Source organism: Pantherophis guttatus, chromosome 3, assembly GCF_059756535.1.
Source record: "Pantherophis guttatus breed Tessera chromosome 3, ASM5975653v1, whole genome shotgun sequence".
Classification (NCBI taxonomy): Eukaryota; Metazoa; Chordata; class Lepidosauria; order Squamata; family Colubridae; genus Pantherophis; species Pantherophis guttatus.
The window spans coordinates 189,501,573-189,516,713 of NC_142065.1; the positions used below are offsets into that span (position 1 = coordinate 189,501,573).

Genomic DNA, 15,141 nt, shown 5'->3' on the forward strand with positions numbered 1-15,141 from the left:
TTCTTTTTTCAGATTAGCACTTGTAAGTATTTGAAATATGTAACAAAAATATACAACATTACATGAAATTTACCATCATTATACTTCCTTTACAGTTATTTTAGTTAGGGTTTCAAGTTAACTCGCTGGCGTGTAATTATGAAATTATTGTTCTGATCCTCTGCTTACTTTGAAAGTGATTAATCAAAGTCAGAGAAAGCCAACCATCAAGTCAAGTATGTTTCAAATTTCCTATTCAAGGATAAAACTAAAAAGATGAGCTAATTTTGTTTTAATTAAATCCTCATTTAGAAGTTTGAAATAAATGTTTTCTATTTAGGTTTCAATTAGACTTGAGTTGTAGTCCAGATTTCATATATTCTTTCCTTCTGCTACTCTATTACACATTCCCAATTATGTTTTCCTAGTTATACACACAACTACATAAAAGATTTCAAATATTTTTGTCTAGATTTTGTTAACAATATACATTTTAAGTCCCACAATAAGGCTGTTTTCCAGAATTGCAGAAACCTGGGCCAAAGCTCAGGTTTGTAAATTCAATAAAAAATTCCTGCCTAGTCAATTATATTTCTTTTCAGACTGGCATGCATTTCCCCATTTACAACAGGGAAGAATAAGAAAGACAAAGCCCCAGCCAATCTGGAAAGCAATTGTGCTCTGGGCAAAATCAGTTTCAAACACCAACAACTTTAGCAAAGAAGAAGAAAAAAAAATGCCTTTCTCACCACTCAAGCTTCTATATAACATCATATGAAAAGACAGGAGTGTCTTTATTCTTTCATTAGAACAAAGTATGGTATTTGCCAAACTCAGTGTTTCTCCAGTGTATTTGACTGGAGTCAGGTTCCCATGCTCCAAAGACATCTGTGAAGGATGCTTCTTTTTTTTTTTTTTAAATTCTTCCTGTCTAAATCTAGGAAAGGACTCTAGGTGAAAGTACACTACAAATGTTAGATGCAGTTTCTACAGATCTGTACAAAAAGACATGTTATAATATTTTCATTTTGGATGCAAGCACTAAAGGAATGCACAGTGCAGCAAAGCATGAAGTTAAATTGGTGGTCCCAATTACTAATAAATCATTTTAAAGTTCTACTGCACTTTTAAAAAAATTTCTAAGATTATTGCTCAGTTCTAATCAGAATAAGCTTAACATATTTTTAAAATAATGTTTCCTCAAAGTTAAACCTTGCCATATTTATTGAATTTTGTGATTTAGACCTCACAAGGTGATCAATAAAAATTTCAATTTATATTGTTGATCATGCTCCTCTATGTTTTGAACTGATTGAAAAGTGGAATATATTTTTCAATAAACATTAACTCCAAGCATGCTTTGCAGTAGCCTCTTCAAAGGCAATTAACCTCCCTAGAGGAATCAGGGGTGGATCAATGGAGGAGTTATAATGTGAGTAAACAATCTGCAGTGGCAGCTTTATAGGAAACTACAATTTCAGGTGCAGTGGTCTCTGCAGAACAAAGGTAAGAATATACTTTATGTTTTAATTACCAATCATGTTATATATTACTATAGCATTACCTTGGGAATTTGGAAGAATATCCAGTTGCCGAATATTACTCAAGTCATAAAAAGAAAGGGGGGAGTAGAAAACTATAGCCAAAAGTGTTCAAAGATAACATTGTTTTTCCTGCGCTTTTTATTAGGATACCAGTTTCCAATGGAAAGCCCCGATCTAGGATAAAGCTATAAGGCAATATAAAGAACATCAAGAACTCTGGAGAAAGGCAGCTGCTTGTAAGATACACTGGAAAGAAACTAGTGATCACAAGCAGATTAGTCCATGGTGGCAGTGACACAAGCTAAGCAGGAGGTATGGATAATCTGGGTAAGTGCCATGGAAAAATAAATATCATGATTGGACTTCAGGCAAATGGAAACATTTCAAATTGGCTTCCTACAGTTATTCTGTGGAACATATGATGTCCACATGTCCATTACCAACAATTTCAGCACAGAACACAATAAAAGGCAAATGCTGGATATATTTTCAAGATATTGCATTACAAGCCTCTCTCAAGACAAAAAAGCATAAATTAGGGGAGGGGGCAAATTTGCAATGCTAGCTTGCTTATACAAAAGGCTGGCAATCTTTTCTTGGAGCACCACCAGGGTTGAAGCCTTTTTGGAAAGCTTATGTGGGTATAATTTAAAGGATAAAGGAAGGAACATTAAAGTTATCCCAGAGTTAGGTTCCAACTGGGCTTCAGAGGCCTCCCATCTATATTTTTGATACAGATTCTATATTCCTTAATTCTTGGTATAGAACATGTATGAATGTTTTACATCCAGACACAATGCATATATGAAATTAATTCATTAAAGTATACTTTGCCATTTTGGGTTTTCCAGAATTACAGTGGGGCAAAAAAATATTTAGTTAGCCACCAATTGTGCAAGTTCTCCCACTTAAAAAGATGAGAGAGACCTGTAATTGACATCATAGGTAGACCTCAACTATGAGGGACAAAATGAGAAAACAAATCCAGACAATCACATTGTCTGATTTGGAAAGAATTTATTTGCAAATCATGGTGGAAAATAAGTATTTGGTCAATATCAAAAGTTCATCTCAATACTTTGTTATATATCCTTTGTTGGCAATGACAGAGGTCAAACGTTTTCTGTAAGTCTTCACAAGGTTGGCACACACTGTTGCTGGTATGTTGGCCCATTCCTCCATGCAGATCTCCTCTAGAGCAGTGATGTTTTGGGGCTGTCGCTGGGCAACACGGACTTTCAACTCCCTCCAAAGGTTTTCTAGGGTTGAGATCTGGAGACTGGCTAGGCCACTCCAGGACATTGAAATGCTTCTTACGAAGCCACTCCTTCGTTGCCCGGGCGGTGTGTTTGGGATCATTGTCATGCTGAAAGACCCAGCCACGTTTCATCTTCAATGTCCTTGCTGATGGAAGGAGGTTTGCACTCAAAATCTCACGATACATGGCCCCATTCATTCTTTCCTGTACACGGATCAGTCGTCCTGGTCCCTTTGCAGAGAAACAGTCCCAAAGCATGATGTTGCCACCCACATGCTTCACAGTAGGTATGGTGTTCTTTGGATGCAACTCAGCATTCTCTCTCCTCCGAACACGACGAGTTGTGTTTCTACCAAACAGTTTTACTTTGGCTTCATCTGACCATATGACATTCTCCCAATCCTCTTCTGGATCATCCAAATGCTCTCTAGCAAACTTCAGACTGGCCCGGACATGTATTGGTTTAAGCAGGCGGACACGTCTGGCACTGCAGGATCTGAGTCCCTGGCAGTGTAGTGTGTTACTGATGGTAGCCTTTGTTACATTGGTCCCAGCTCTCTGCAGGTCATTCACTAGGTCCCCCAGTGTGGTTCTGGGATTTTTGCTCACCGTTCTTGTGATCAGAGATCTTGCGTGGAGCCCCAGATCGAGGGAGATTATCAGTGGTCTTGTATGTCTTCCATTTTCTAATTATTGCTCCCACAGTTGATTTCTTCACACCAAGCTGCTTGCTTATTGCAGATTCAGTCTTCCCAGCCTGGTGCAGGTCTACAATTTTGTTTCTGGTGTCCTTCGACAGCTCTTTGGTTTTCACCATAGTGGAGTTTGGAGTGTGACTGTTTGAGGTTGTGGACAGGTATCTTTTATACTGATAACAAGTATCAGGTAACAAGTATCAGGTGCCATTAATACAGGTAATGAGTAGAGGACAGAGGAGCCTCTTAAAGAAGAAGTTACAGGTCTGTGAGAGCCAGAAATCTTGCTTGTTTGTAGGTGACTAAATACTTATTTTCCACCATAATTTGCAAATAAATTCTTTCCAAATCAGACAATGTGATTGTCTGGATTTGTTTTCTCATTTTCTCTCATAGTTGAGGTCTACCTATGATGACAATTACAGGCCTCTCTCATCTTTTTAAGTGGGAGAACTTGCACAATTGGTGGCTGACTAAATACTTTTTTGCCCCACTGTATCCATGTGGGAACTGTATGTTTGGAATGTTTTTGTGTGTATACGCACACATAAATACAAACACACACACACATATACATATGCTTAAGAGCATTCTGAAGTAGAATGTGTTTTTACTATCAAATTTGTCTATTAACATGATGACTGAAATGTTAAATGTTTGCAGGCATTAAGGTTAATATCAGATGTCTATCAGTCAGAAAAATGGTCAAATAGGCGATTCCCTGTCCGAATTTAGACCTCCATAATATTTCTCTTCAAACACTTTTCTCCCAATATAAATGCAAAGGTAAGCAACATTGTTCAAGCAGAAAAATGCTTGGGGAAAAGAGAGTGCAAGTGGAAAGAACTTCAGCTTTCATTATTCATGCAAATGTTGTTCAAAACACAAATACCCAGTCCAGTCTTAATTTAAATATGTTAAATATATTCCATATTTAAGCAGCTGTCATTACATCTGCCTGAGTCTAGAAGTTTGTTTTAATTTACAACATGGCACCATTGTATTGTAATGCTATTGTAATGCTCTCTACATGGGGCTTCCCTTGAAGAGCACTCGGAGGCTCCAACTGGTCCAGAATGCGGCCGCGCGGGTGGTTATGGGCACAACTCGTTGTGCCCATGTGACACCCCTCCTGCGCGAGCTGCACTGGCTCCCAGTGGTCTTCCAGGTGCAATTCAAGGTGTTGGTTACCACCTTTAAAGCACTCCATGGCATAGGACCCAGGTACCTTCGAGACCGTCTTCTGCCACCAATAGCCTCCCACCGGCCAGTCCGCTCCCACAGAGAGGGTCTCCTCAGGGTGCCATCGGCCAAGTTATGTCGGCTGGCGACACCCAGGGGGAGGGCCTTCTCTGTGGGAGCCCCAGCCCCCGGAATGAACTGCCCCCGGAAATACGTAAGATCTCCAACCTCCGGGTGTTTCACTGCGCACTGAAGACCTGTTGTTCTGCCAGGCCGGGCTATCAACATAATAATTTTAAATTGGGGTATTTTAAATTTCTGGGGTTTTAAATTGAGCCAAATCTATTTAATGATTTTAAATTTTTAATCGTTGTTTTGTCTTGTGTTCTTAAATAAGCTGTACACCGCCCTGAGTCCTTCGGGAGAAGGGCGGTATAGAAATAAAATAATAATAATAATAATAATAATAATAATAATTATTATTATTATTATTATTATTATTATTATTATTATTATTATTATCTCCAACAAACTAGCAGAGTGCAGTGGTTTAAGGTTTTGGAGTAGCATGAAGAGAATCCAGGTTTGTGAGCTACCCTCAGCCACAGTAGTTCACAAGGTGACTTTGGATCAATCAACGCTTTACATACTAATAACATTTGTAGAAGTCTAACCACAAAGGGAAAAATAAAAGGGATAGCTTACTATGCATACCTACTTTGAGCTATAGAAGGAAAAGTAGAATATAAATGTAAATTAATCTTTAAAATCTATTACAAATTAAACATTTGCAGAAATATGAAGAAGCTTTACAACCAGTTTACAGCACTCTGATTGTCACCTCCTTTCCAGCCATGAGAATGTGTTCATTTTATATAAAGAACTGATATATATTCCCATAAGCGTAGCCCTACAGTTCTTTTAATAGTGCCTCTCAATCCAAAATTCTTTCCTTACCTTTGCACAAATTTTAGCACAACTCCTTGAGTAGCTAGTGTGTGGTTAGAAAGAGGAAGCTATGCTTGTTTGCATGGAATCTGCTATTTCCGCCCCTGCCAAAACACTTGTTTAAAAAGTCATGTAATATCTCTATTAGACTGTAAATGCAATTGACAAGGAAATGGCCTACTGACAAAGCATTACCTTTGTGGCAGCGCCAACCAGCCTACAGCAAAATAGCATACAGAATAACTTCAGCATGCATTCCCAAGTAACAAAACAGTGTTTTACATAAATACCACAGAATCTAAGCAAGATCCAGAAAAAGCAATGAAAGTTTGCCCAAGCTTTCATGCTTGCCTGTATCAATTGAATGTCTTAACTAAAACAAAATAGAAAAGCATCTACATATGTCCAGGAATCTTATGAAGTTGGATCATATAACACTGGGAAAACTATCACAACTGAAATCTGTGTATTTCTTCTTAACCACTGTAACAACTCACTAATAAAAATTAAGAAGAACTATGGGATATCAAATATACAAAAGAATATTAACTGCATACAAGCCCTTAAAGACCAGAACACAAATTATTAACAAGAACATGTGTTTTGTGTAAAACAGAATTGTTTTTTTTAAAAAAAATGGTTTTCTCCTTTAATACATTTGATTACAAGGATTAAAAAGCTTCACAATCTCTCCATGTGAAAAATTGACGCTTTAGTTAAAAGTAGCTATTTCGTACTAAAATAAATACTTTTAATATAATTATTTTCATTTAGTGCCTTTTATAAGCAACTATGTTAAAATTACAAGCAATTATGTTAAAATTATAAGCAATTATGTTAAAATTATTCCAGATATTCTCAAGAAAATATTTTATTTAATTTATAAGCCACCCCTCTCACAAACAAGGCGACTCTGCACAGCTTACAAACAGTAAAAAGATAAATATAGAAGCAACTACAATTACAATTGTTATACTATATAAAATGTTTTTATTAAATGGAAGTATTGTTCAACCATTACAGACAATGTCCAGCGTTATTGTTTCTAATATGTCTTATTATGAATTGTTGGTTCCTATTGGTCCACTAGCTGAGTTTAGACATTGCACTAAGCAATAAACTATGATTTACAAACCACAGCTGCTGGATTCATACAATACAGTCTGTTCCTACTATTGCAATAGAGCATTTTCCTTACTAGAAGGACACAAGAACAGAAACTAAACGTTAAAAATAATATATTTAACAGCCCAAGCATAGATTTAAAACTTTTTTCCAATGCTAAACAGTAGGTGTTTAATTCTGAAGGGTTTTTCCCCGTATACCAGAAAGGAAATCATGCTCCCTCAGGAAGTACCTTTAAAATGTGATGAGACTTACACAAATGATTTTGGAGGAAATAATGGCCCGACAGAAAAATCGGAAGTCTTGGGTTTAGAATTAAAAAATATATAAAGTTCTTCTCTCTCTTTCTCACTATGCTCTGTTATCCACTGTTTCAACATCCTTGAGTGAAACATGCAATGTTTCTAAAGCAATGGTGAAATGTAAAATTTGTTACTACCGGTTCTGTGGGGAGGGTAATGTGACTGGGTGGGCATAGCCAACTTTTTTTTTTTTTACTTTTAAAAGCATTTTTTCTACAACCTCTTCGGCTAAAGAAGTTGTAAAGAAAATGCTTTTAAAACGCTCTGACGATCCCAGCTGAGTTGCCTGATCATCAGAGGCTCTTTTTTTTGCTTTCCGACTCTGTGGAATGGTTTACCCACTGGGCTCCGGATGGCCCCCGACCTCCGCTCTTTCCGCGGTGACCTGAAGGCATGGCTTTTCCAACAAATTTGCTGATCTGATGGGAGTTTTAACTTTAATCCTTTGGGGATTTTAATTGAGTATTTTAATCATAATTTTACTGTTTTATTGTTTTATCTTTGTGAGCCACCCCGAGTCCTTCGGGAGAAGGGCGGCATATAAGTATAAATAAACTAAACTCAACTAAACTAAAAGCTTTTTTTTTTTTACAACCTCTTCGGCCAAATAAGTTGTAGAAAAAATGCTTTTAAAAGTTAAAAAAAAGCTTCTGATAATCGCATGGCTCAGCTGGGATCGTTAGAGCCTTTTAAAAGCATTTTTTTAAAACAACCTCTTCAGCTGAAGAGGTTGTAGAAAAAAATGCTTTTAAAAGTAAAAAAAAAAAGCCTCTGATAATCGTGCGGCTCAGCTGGGCATGGGGGGGAGGGATATTTGCTACCGGTTCTCCGAACCACCCGCCATCGCTACCAGATCGGGCAATCCGGTCCGAACCGGGAGCATTTCACCCCGATCTAAAGGATGTGCTCTGGCTTGAGAAAGTAGCTGCAGTTTACTATCTGAGACTACTGACAATTAGTTTCCTTTCCAATTATTAATCAAATAATATTGCCTATCAGTTCAAGAAAAAAGAACTTGCCACTATCACATAAAATGGCACCTCCATTCCTAACCTTTTTAAAAAAACACAATTATTTATCAGCTATGATATTTAAAAACTGCTAAATGGGTAAAATTACTATCCCTTATGAATGCTAGCTGTTCTTGTACCAGAGTGACAACTACCTAAATGCCAAAATTAGCTAACACATAAGCAAATGTCAAAAAGGAATCAAAATGATCAATGGCATTTTGAATAATAGTTTCACACTTAAAATGTATTACACAATTTAAAGCAGCAATTATTTTTCCTAAACCCTGTTTGAAAACATTCTATTTAAATATCATAAGCATAGCATAAAATACTTTAACACCCTCTGTCACTGTAATAATTGCACAAAACGCAGCTTAGCCAAGTATTGCTTCTACTTTTTAATGAAAACAGCTTACAAAGCTATTATATAAAAACTCACAATTTCTGTTTCTTACCCTCATTGGATGAATATCAGCATATGGTGGCTTTCCTTCAGCCATTTCTATTGAAGTAATACCAAGGGACCAGATGTCTGCCACACAATTATAACCAATTTCTTGTATTACTTCTGGAGCCATCCAAAATGGAGTACCTATGACGGTATTGCGTTTTGCCATTGTATCCTGTAAAACAATTTTTTTAACTTAACACAAAATGTGCAGCATTTTTGGGCTGATGATAGCTCAACATGCTCATATGCATGAAAAGACAATCACATCAGCCACTCTGTAATCATGAAGCATCCCCAAACTACTGAACTTACACTTATCAGCAACAACCATCAGTCAAAGGTTTTTCTTTACTAGTTTATCACTCAAATGTTGAAATCAATTTGTTCAATAGAGTCCTGAACTAAACTGTTTACATTATAATCATTAGCAATAGTAATAGCACTTAGATTTACATACCACTCCATAATGCTTTACAGCATTCTCTGAGCAGTTTACAATGTCAACATATTGCTCCCAACAATCTGGATCCTTTTTTTACTGATCTTTGAAGGATGGAAGGCTGAGTCAACCTTGAGTTGGTCAGGATTGAACTTTTGGCTGTGGGCAGAATTAGCTTGCAGTGCTACATTCTAACCACTGTGCCATCATGGCTCAAACTGATTTTAATTGGAAAAATAGTCTTACACAACCTCAGTATTTAAAGACATGTTATCTTTCAAAAGCCTCTGTTATCTTATTGCTGAGAAATAGCAAATACAATATTTATTTGTTGAGTGTACTAACATATTAAATATACTTTTATTTTATACACTTACAGTTAACTGTCCAGCCACTCCAAAATCAGCTAACTTGGCATGCCCTTCAGTATTCAAGAGAATGTTTCCAGCTTTTATATCTCTATGTATTTTTCTCATGAAGTGCAAATATTCAAGTCCTTTAAGGGTAGATTTAAGAATGGTTGCAATTTCATCTTCTGTAAGCTGTAAAAAAAAGTACCAACATCTCTCTTTGGTATACTCACATTCCAAGTGATTGCACATCCACTGTGCACACACACAGTGAATCAAACTACAACACAAAATTACTCATGTGGCCTACAAATACTGTACAAAATTGTAATAATCAAGGCTTTATCAAGGACCCATTCATGCCATCTGGATTCTTTGAGTCTACATAAAATTGTGAATCATCAACAAATTCAGGAAGGAGAAAGAGGTATTAACAACAAACACTGCAGATTAAAACTCAAACAAAGCCCTAAGAAGAAATGCCTAAGAGATTGTAAGAATTTATGACTGGATTTTGAATTGCACTCAATTTTCTGTATATTCTAAATGAAATTTAGTAAGTTTAGGGTGAAAGCTCTTCAGATACTATAACTTTGGGATATAGAGTTACATCAGTATTGGCAAACCTTTTTGGTACAGAGTGTTTAAAGGGTGGGGGGGCGCATGCACGTGTGCCAGAAACCAGAAAAGCAGCCGTCTGGTACGCATGCGCACCAGCTGGTCTTCCAGTTTCTGGCGCACATGTGTGCACAAAGAGCAGCTGGCCAGTGCGCATGTGTGCACCAGAAACCAGAAGATCATCTTCCCGGCGCGTGCATGCACTTTTCCGGTTTCCGGTGCTCCTGCACTCGTGAAGACCAGCTGGCCAGCGCACCGGAACCCGGAAAAGCAACAGGCAATGGCTCGCGTGCCCTGAGAGATGGCTCTGCATGCCACTTCCGGCACACATGTTATAGGTTCGCCATCACGGAGCTACACCAACACAGGAAACATACATTTCAATATGATAGATTTGATTGCAAGACCCTTCGTAGAGCCCCATTTCATAGATACACAGCTATCCAATTATTTTTCTTAAGATTAAGATCACTCAAAATTTTCTAAAATTATTTCATACCACATGTTTATTCTTTCTAAATGTTTATTCTATTTCTGCTTTAAATTTCATTTGGGCTTTACTATATCCCTCTATATTGTACATTTGTGGTATATATGTGCTTTTTTATTTTTGTGGTGAACTCAATTAAAATTATATCAAAGGAAATGAAATAATATTCATAAATATAATTTGCCAATACCATCCAAAATCCTTGGATGCCCCTACAATAGAAATAAATCATTTTCCACAGAGGTTATTTCTAAACCAGCCATCTCTGATTTCAAGATTCATGGTTTAAGTGGTTTAAGTGTTTCATGTTTTGTTCCTTCAGGATGTATAACAAATTTGAAGAATAATTTGCTCTGGCAATAAATAAAGTACTTCAAAAGTAAATTCAGGAAGGTAAAAATAATATTAAGATAATAAAAATAATAGTGAGGTGACTTCAATAGGGCAATGTATACAGAGATACCAGTCAGAACAAAGAGTAGAATTTTTTTAAAAAGCAGAGATATTTTTAACGAAGTGTTTCTTAAGGGACAATTGAAGAGTTTTTAATGTTAATGAAAGTGAGATAGATATAGTCAAAGATTATAGTCTCGTTTCAGTTTTCTAAACATCTATGATGCACAAAAATTGTCTCAGAACCATATCAGATCATGCAAGTGAAAATAAATGTAAGCAAAAATAAAGCAAACAGTACAAACTAAAACTACATGTAACTTTATTAGCAAAGGAGGAAGGCATCAGTAAGGATTGCCAAAACAATAGAGGAAATTTTCAATAAAAACATCAGGGTAGAAGTGACAATTCACTTTTACAGCTTCAATTAAAAAGACCAATTAAAAAGACTTTTCTATTTATCCCAAAAGGCAAATAGAGTTAAAGGAAGAAACGGTACATTATGAGCGTTTTGAATAAAGGAAGGAATTTCCCTTTTTAAAAAATGAACATGGGAAATAAATTCTGGATACAATTGGCAAAGGTTGCAAAGTTATTGCTTTTAGACTGATGATATTACTCAACCTAAAGAACAGATATAATTATTTAAAGAAACTTCAATCCAATTTATTATGAAACACAGAAATCAATTGACAAGGATTACCAATGGAACTTGAGGAAGAAATCAAAATGCTTAAAAGGTAGCAACTGTAGTTATTGGTCTAAATAATTTGACCAGTTATTTTCATTAAAAATAAATAAATACTTCCATATTTCTATCACTTTATTTACGGGACTGCCTGCTGCCGCAAATGGCCTCCCACCAGCCGGTACGCTCTCACAGAGAGGGACTCCTCTGGGTGCCGTCGGCCAAACAATGTCGGCTGGCGGCCCCCAGTGGGAGAGCCTTCTCTGTGGGGGCACCTACTCTCTGGAACGAGCTCCCCCCGGAGATACGGAGGATCCCGGATCTACACACCTTCCGCCGCGCTCTTAAAACCTTTTTATTTCACCAGGCTGGTCTGGCCTAACCTTTCCCATTCTTTTTTAATGTAAATTTTAATTTGCTCTTAACCTGGGGTTTTAAATTTGTCTTGGGCTAAATTTATTTAATTTGATTTTACTTTTGTTCTTAATTTTTGTATTTTACATGTTTTATTCTGTGCCTGTTCACCGCCCTGAGTCCTTCGGGAGTAGGGCGGTATACAAATTAAATAAAACTAAAACTAAAACTAAACTTTTATTATTCTATCCCACAAAAGGGTATACTTTGGGACTCTAGGCTCAAACCTAGAACAGAAATCATCTCAAAACATAGGAAGGATCATATGCACATTTAAAAGTATAAACCTTCATTAGAGAACTACGGTAAGATATTAAAATATTTATATCAATATCAGCCAATAAATGGAATTTAATTATTGATAAATATATTGATATACATCAAAAAGATTTATCTAAATAAACTTTATTTAGATGAACATAACATCTTCAGTATATTGGAATGATTACTATTGTTTTAAGATATTGGAAAAATGCAAAGTAGGAGTTATGTTTATAGAATAAATACACATTATTTTTATTTAAAATCAATTATTTAGATTCACAACGGGTAATTCATCAAATGGAGCAAAACAGACCACCCCCTCCTCTATTGTACATAATGCCACTGAAGGATTTTTTTCCAAACTTAAGAAAAACTCAGCTATTAATAATAGCAATACAATATAGCCAATATTGTTTTGTTATTATGTAAATCAAATAAAGATTTCCCTTAGATCATAGAAGAGCATTAAATATCCAGGTTATTTAATATATATATAAAATTATTTAATATATATATATTAAATATACATTGCACCAAATATATTTCATCAAATTACAGAATGAATTAAAAAATAATTATTATTTCAAGATTAAACATATGCAACATTTAGGGATTTTCATTCAATAGCCTATTTCCAAATTATATAATGTTGTATATTAAAGTCAAAGACTTAAGGCATGCCACCCATTAAATTTATCCATTTGAAGTAAAACTAAATCCTTAAACCTGATTATAGTCTCTAACCTATTATATCTTTTTCAGACACTATCCGTCTCCTTAATTAGGAAAAATTTTATCATGGAGATATATTTAAAATGTGTATTCAAAAAAAAGGCTAGTTATAAATAGAAAAGTACTAAACCTAAAACCTCAGATGGATGGAGATTTCAAAATAAATTGTTTTATTTTATAATTTTCAAAATGAAATATATTGCCTCCATCATATTAAGAGATAAATTGAAAGAACGATAGAAACTAAATTATCCAATTTGTACGTTCAAAATCTTATTTGTGAGCCAATGAATTTAAAATAGCATGAGAAAATCTAAATCCCTTTTTGAAATAATCTTATCAAAATCTGACAAAGTACAAATTAACATCATCCCCTTCTCTACTAATGTTTTTTACAGGACATTAACATTTCTTGAAGAATTTAAAGGAACTATAAGATAATACTTCAAGGGGCCTATACAAACATGTTCCTAGAGCAAAAAAATCAGATATAATATTTTATAAAATAAAACTTACCGTTTTATTTCGTAATCTAATTATGTCAGAGACAGAACCAGCTCCACAGTACTCCATAACAATCCAGAGGTCTGTGTTCTTAAAATAGCTGCCATAGTACTTGACAACATAAGGGCTAAACATAAAAACATGGCTGTCAACATATTGAAGTTAATCTTTGAAAATACTAGGAAGCAATTCAATGTTTTTTTCCCTGAGCAGCTGCCACGTTTTTAAATGTTATAAGATGCATTAATCTTCAAAGAATAAAACAAACTACTGAGCACCTAAGAATGATAAAGCCCTTAACACATATCTCTCACCAATTTCTATAAGAACATGTCTTTTAAAATATTTGTATAAGACAAGAGTAAGGGAAATATTCTCAACTGAAAAGTATCCATACACACTTCCAAGTATGTGCAATTTGAAAAATATGTGGATTTTTTTCTGGAAGATAAAACATGTCTACCACCATCCAAAAATCTGTATATTTATTTAGCAAAGAGAGAGCCAATTTCCTCATTAGGAACAATCAGAGATGACCCACATGATTCTATAAGCTTTTGAGTTTTTCCAAAAAAATCTTTATTAGGAAAGTCAGAAAGTAATTCAGAATTTTGCATGAGGTCTGCAATCTCGGCAATATACTGAGTCTACAGACTGAATGCTTCTGCACAGCTGCTGATCAACTGCCTCAACCATCACACTGATACTGGTACCAAGGAAACATTATGACAACACCCTTTGCTGTTCCCAATTTCCAATCAGCAAGGGAGTTCCAGGTGCATGTTTGTCCACAATTCACAATTAACTGACTTCGTTCAAAATGCTCCCTAAGATATTTATTTGACTACCAAGTTATCTTGAGTGAGAACACCTGCTTCATATGCAGAGGGCCCTAAGACCATTATTTCAACCAGCACGCTCCCACAGGGTGGGCCTCCTCAGGGTGCCGTCACTAAAGCAATGTCGACTGGTGGTTCCCAGAGAAAGAGCCTTTTCTGTGGGGGCACCTACCCTTTGGAACAGGTTACCCCCAGGGATACGAATGATCCCAGATCTTCGTACTTTCCGTCGTGCACTTAAGACCTTTCTATTTCACCAAGCCGGGCTGGCATAAATCTCTTCTAATTGTTCTAAATCTTTATGCTGAAGATTTTTAACCGATGAACCAAATTGGCTTAATCATCTTATATTCACATTTTATATGTATGTTATTTTAACTGTTCACCGCCCTGAGTCCTTCGGGAGAAGGGCGGTATAAAAATTAAGTAAATAAATAAATAAATTTCAACCTCCAAGTAGAGTTGGGGGGAAAAACAAACCATGCCTGAAGCTCTGCAGAATACCAGCTGGTCAGTGTTAACAGTTTCTGTCTAGGTAGACTGAAATGCAACTCAACAGAAGTGAGTCCATCCCTCCAATATTTAAAGCAATCAGACAACAAATACTGGATAATGACAGAATGTAAAGCTTCCAATCTCCTGAACCTAGGAGCTTTCAAGTTAGAGGGGACCTTTTTTTAAAAAAAATTTACTACCAAGTTATGTACACCTATTACTATCTCATACTATAATAGCATAATGACTTCTCAACACTGTTAAATGAACATCAAAACCCATCTGATCGAACTCTAAATAAAATACCTAACTTTAAATGAAAGTATCGTAACATTCTTATCAGAGATATATAGTAGACTTTAAACCTTCCACCTTACAACTGTGTTATTCCTAAGATACCATACTTTGGGACCATCAC

At 35.8% G+C, this 15,141-nt stretch overlaps 1 protein-coding gene across 1 annotated transcript in view; it reads right to left on the reverse strand.

Annotated features, from left to right (window-relative positions):
- STK3 (serine/threonine kinase 3) overlaps nucleotides 1-15,141 on the reverse strand; it is a 126,361-nt gene that overhangs the window by 101,000 nt on the left and 10,220 nt on the right. The window contains exons 4-6 of the mRNA XM_034422509.3: nucleotides 13,402-13,516; nucleotides 9,314-9,478; nucleotides 8,502-8,669 (exon numbers count right to left, since the gene is read on the reverse strand). Of these exons, the coding sequence (XP_034278400.1) occupies nucleotides 8,502-8,669; nucleotides 9,314-9,478; nucleotides 13,402-13,516 (448 nt within the window). The remainder of the gene's footprint in view (nucleotides 1-8,501; nucleotides 8,670-9,313; nucleotides 9,479-13,401; nucleotides 13,517-15,141) is intronic.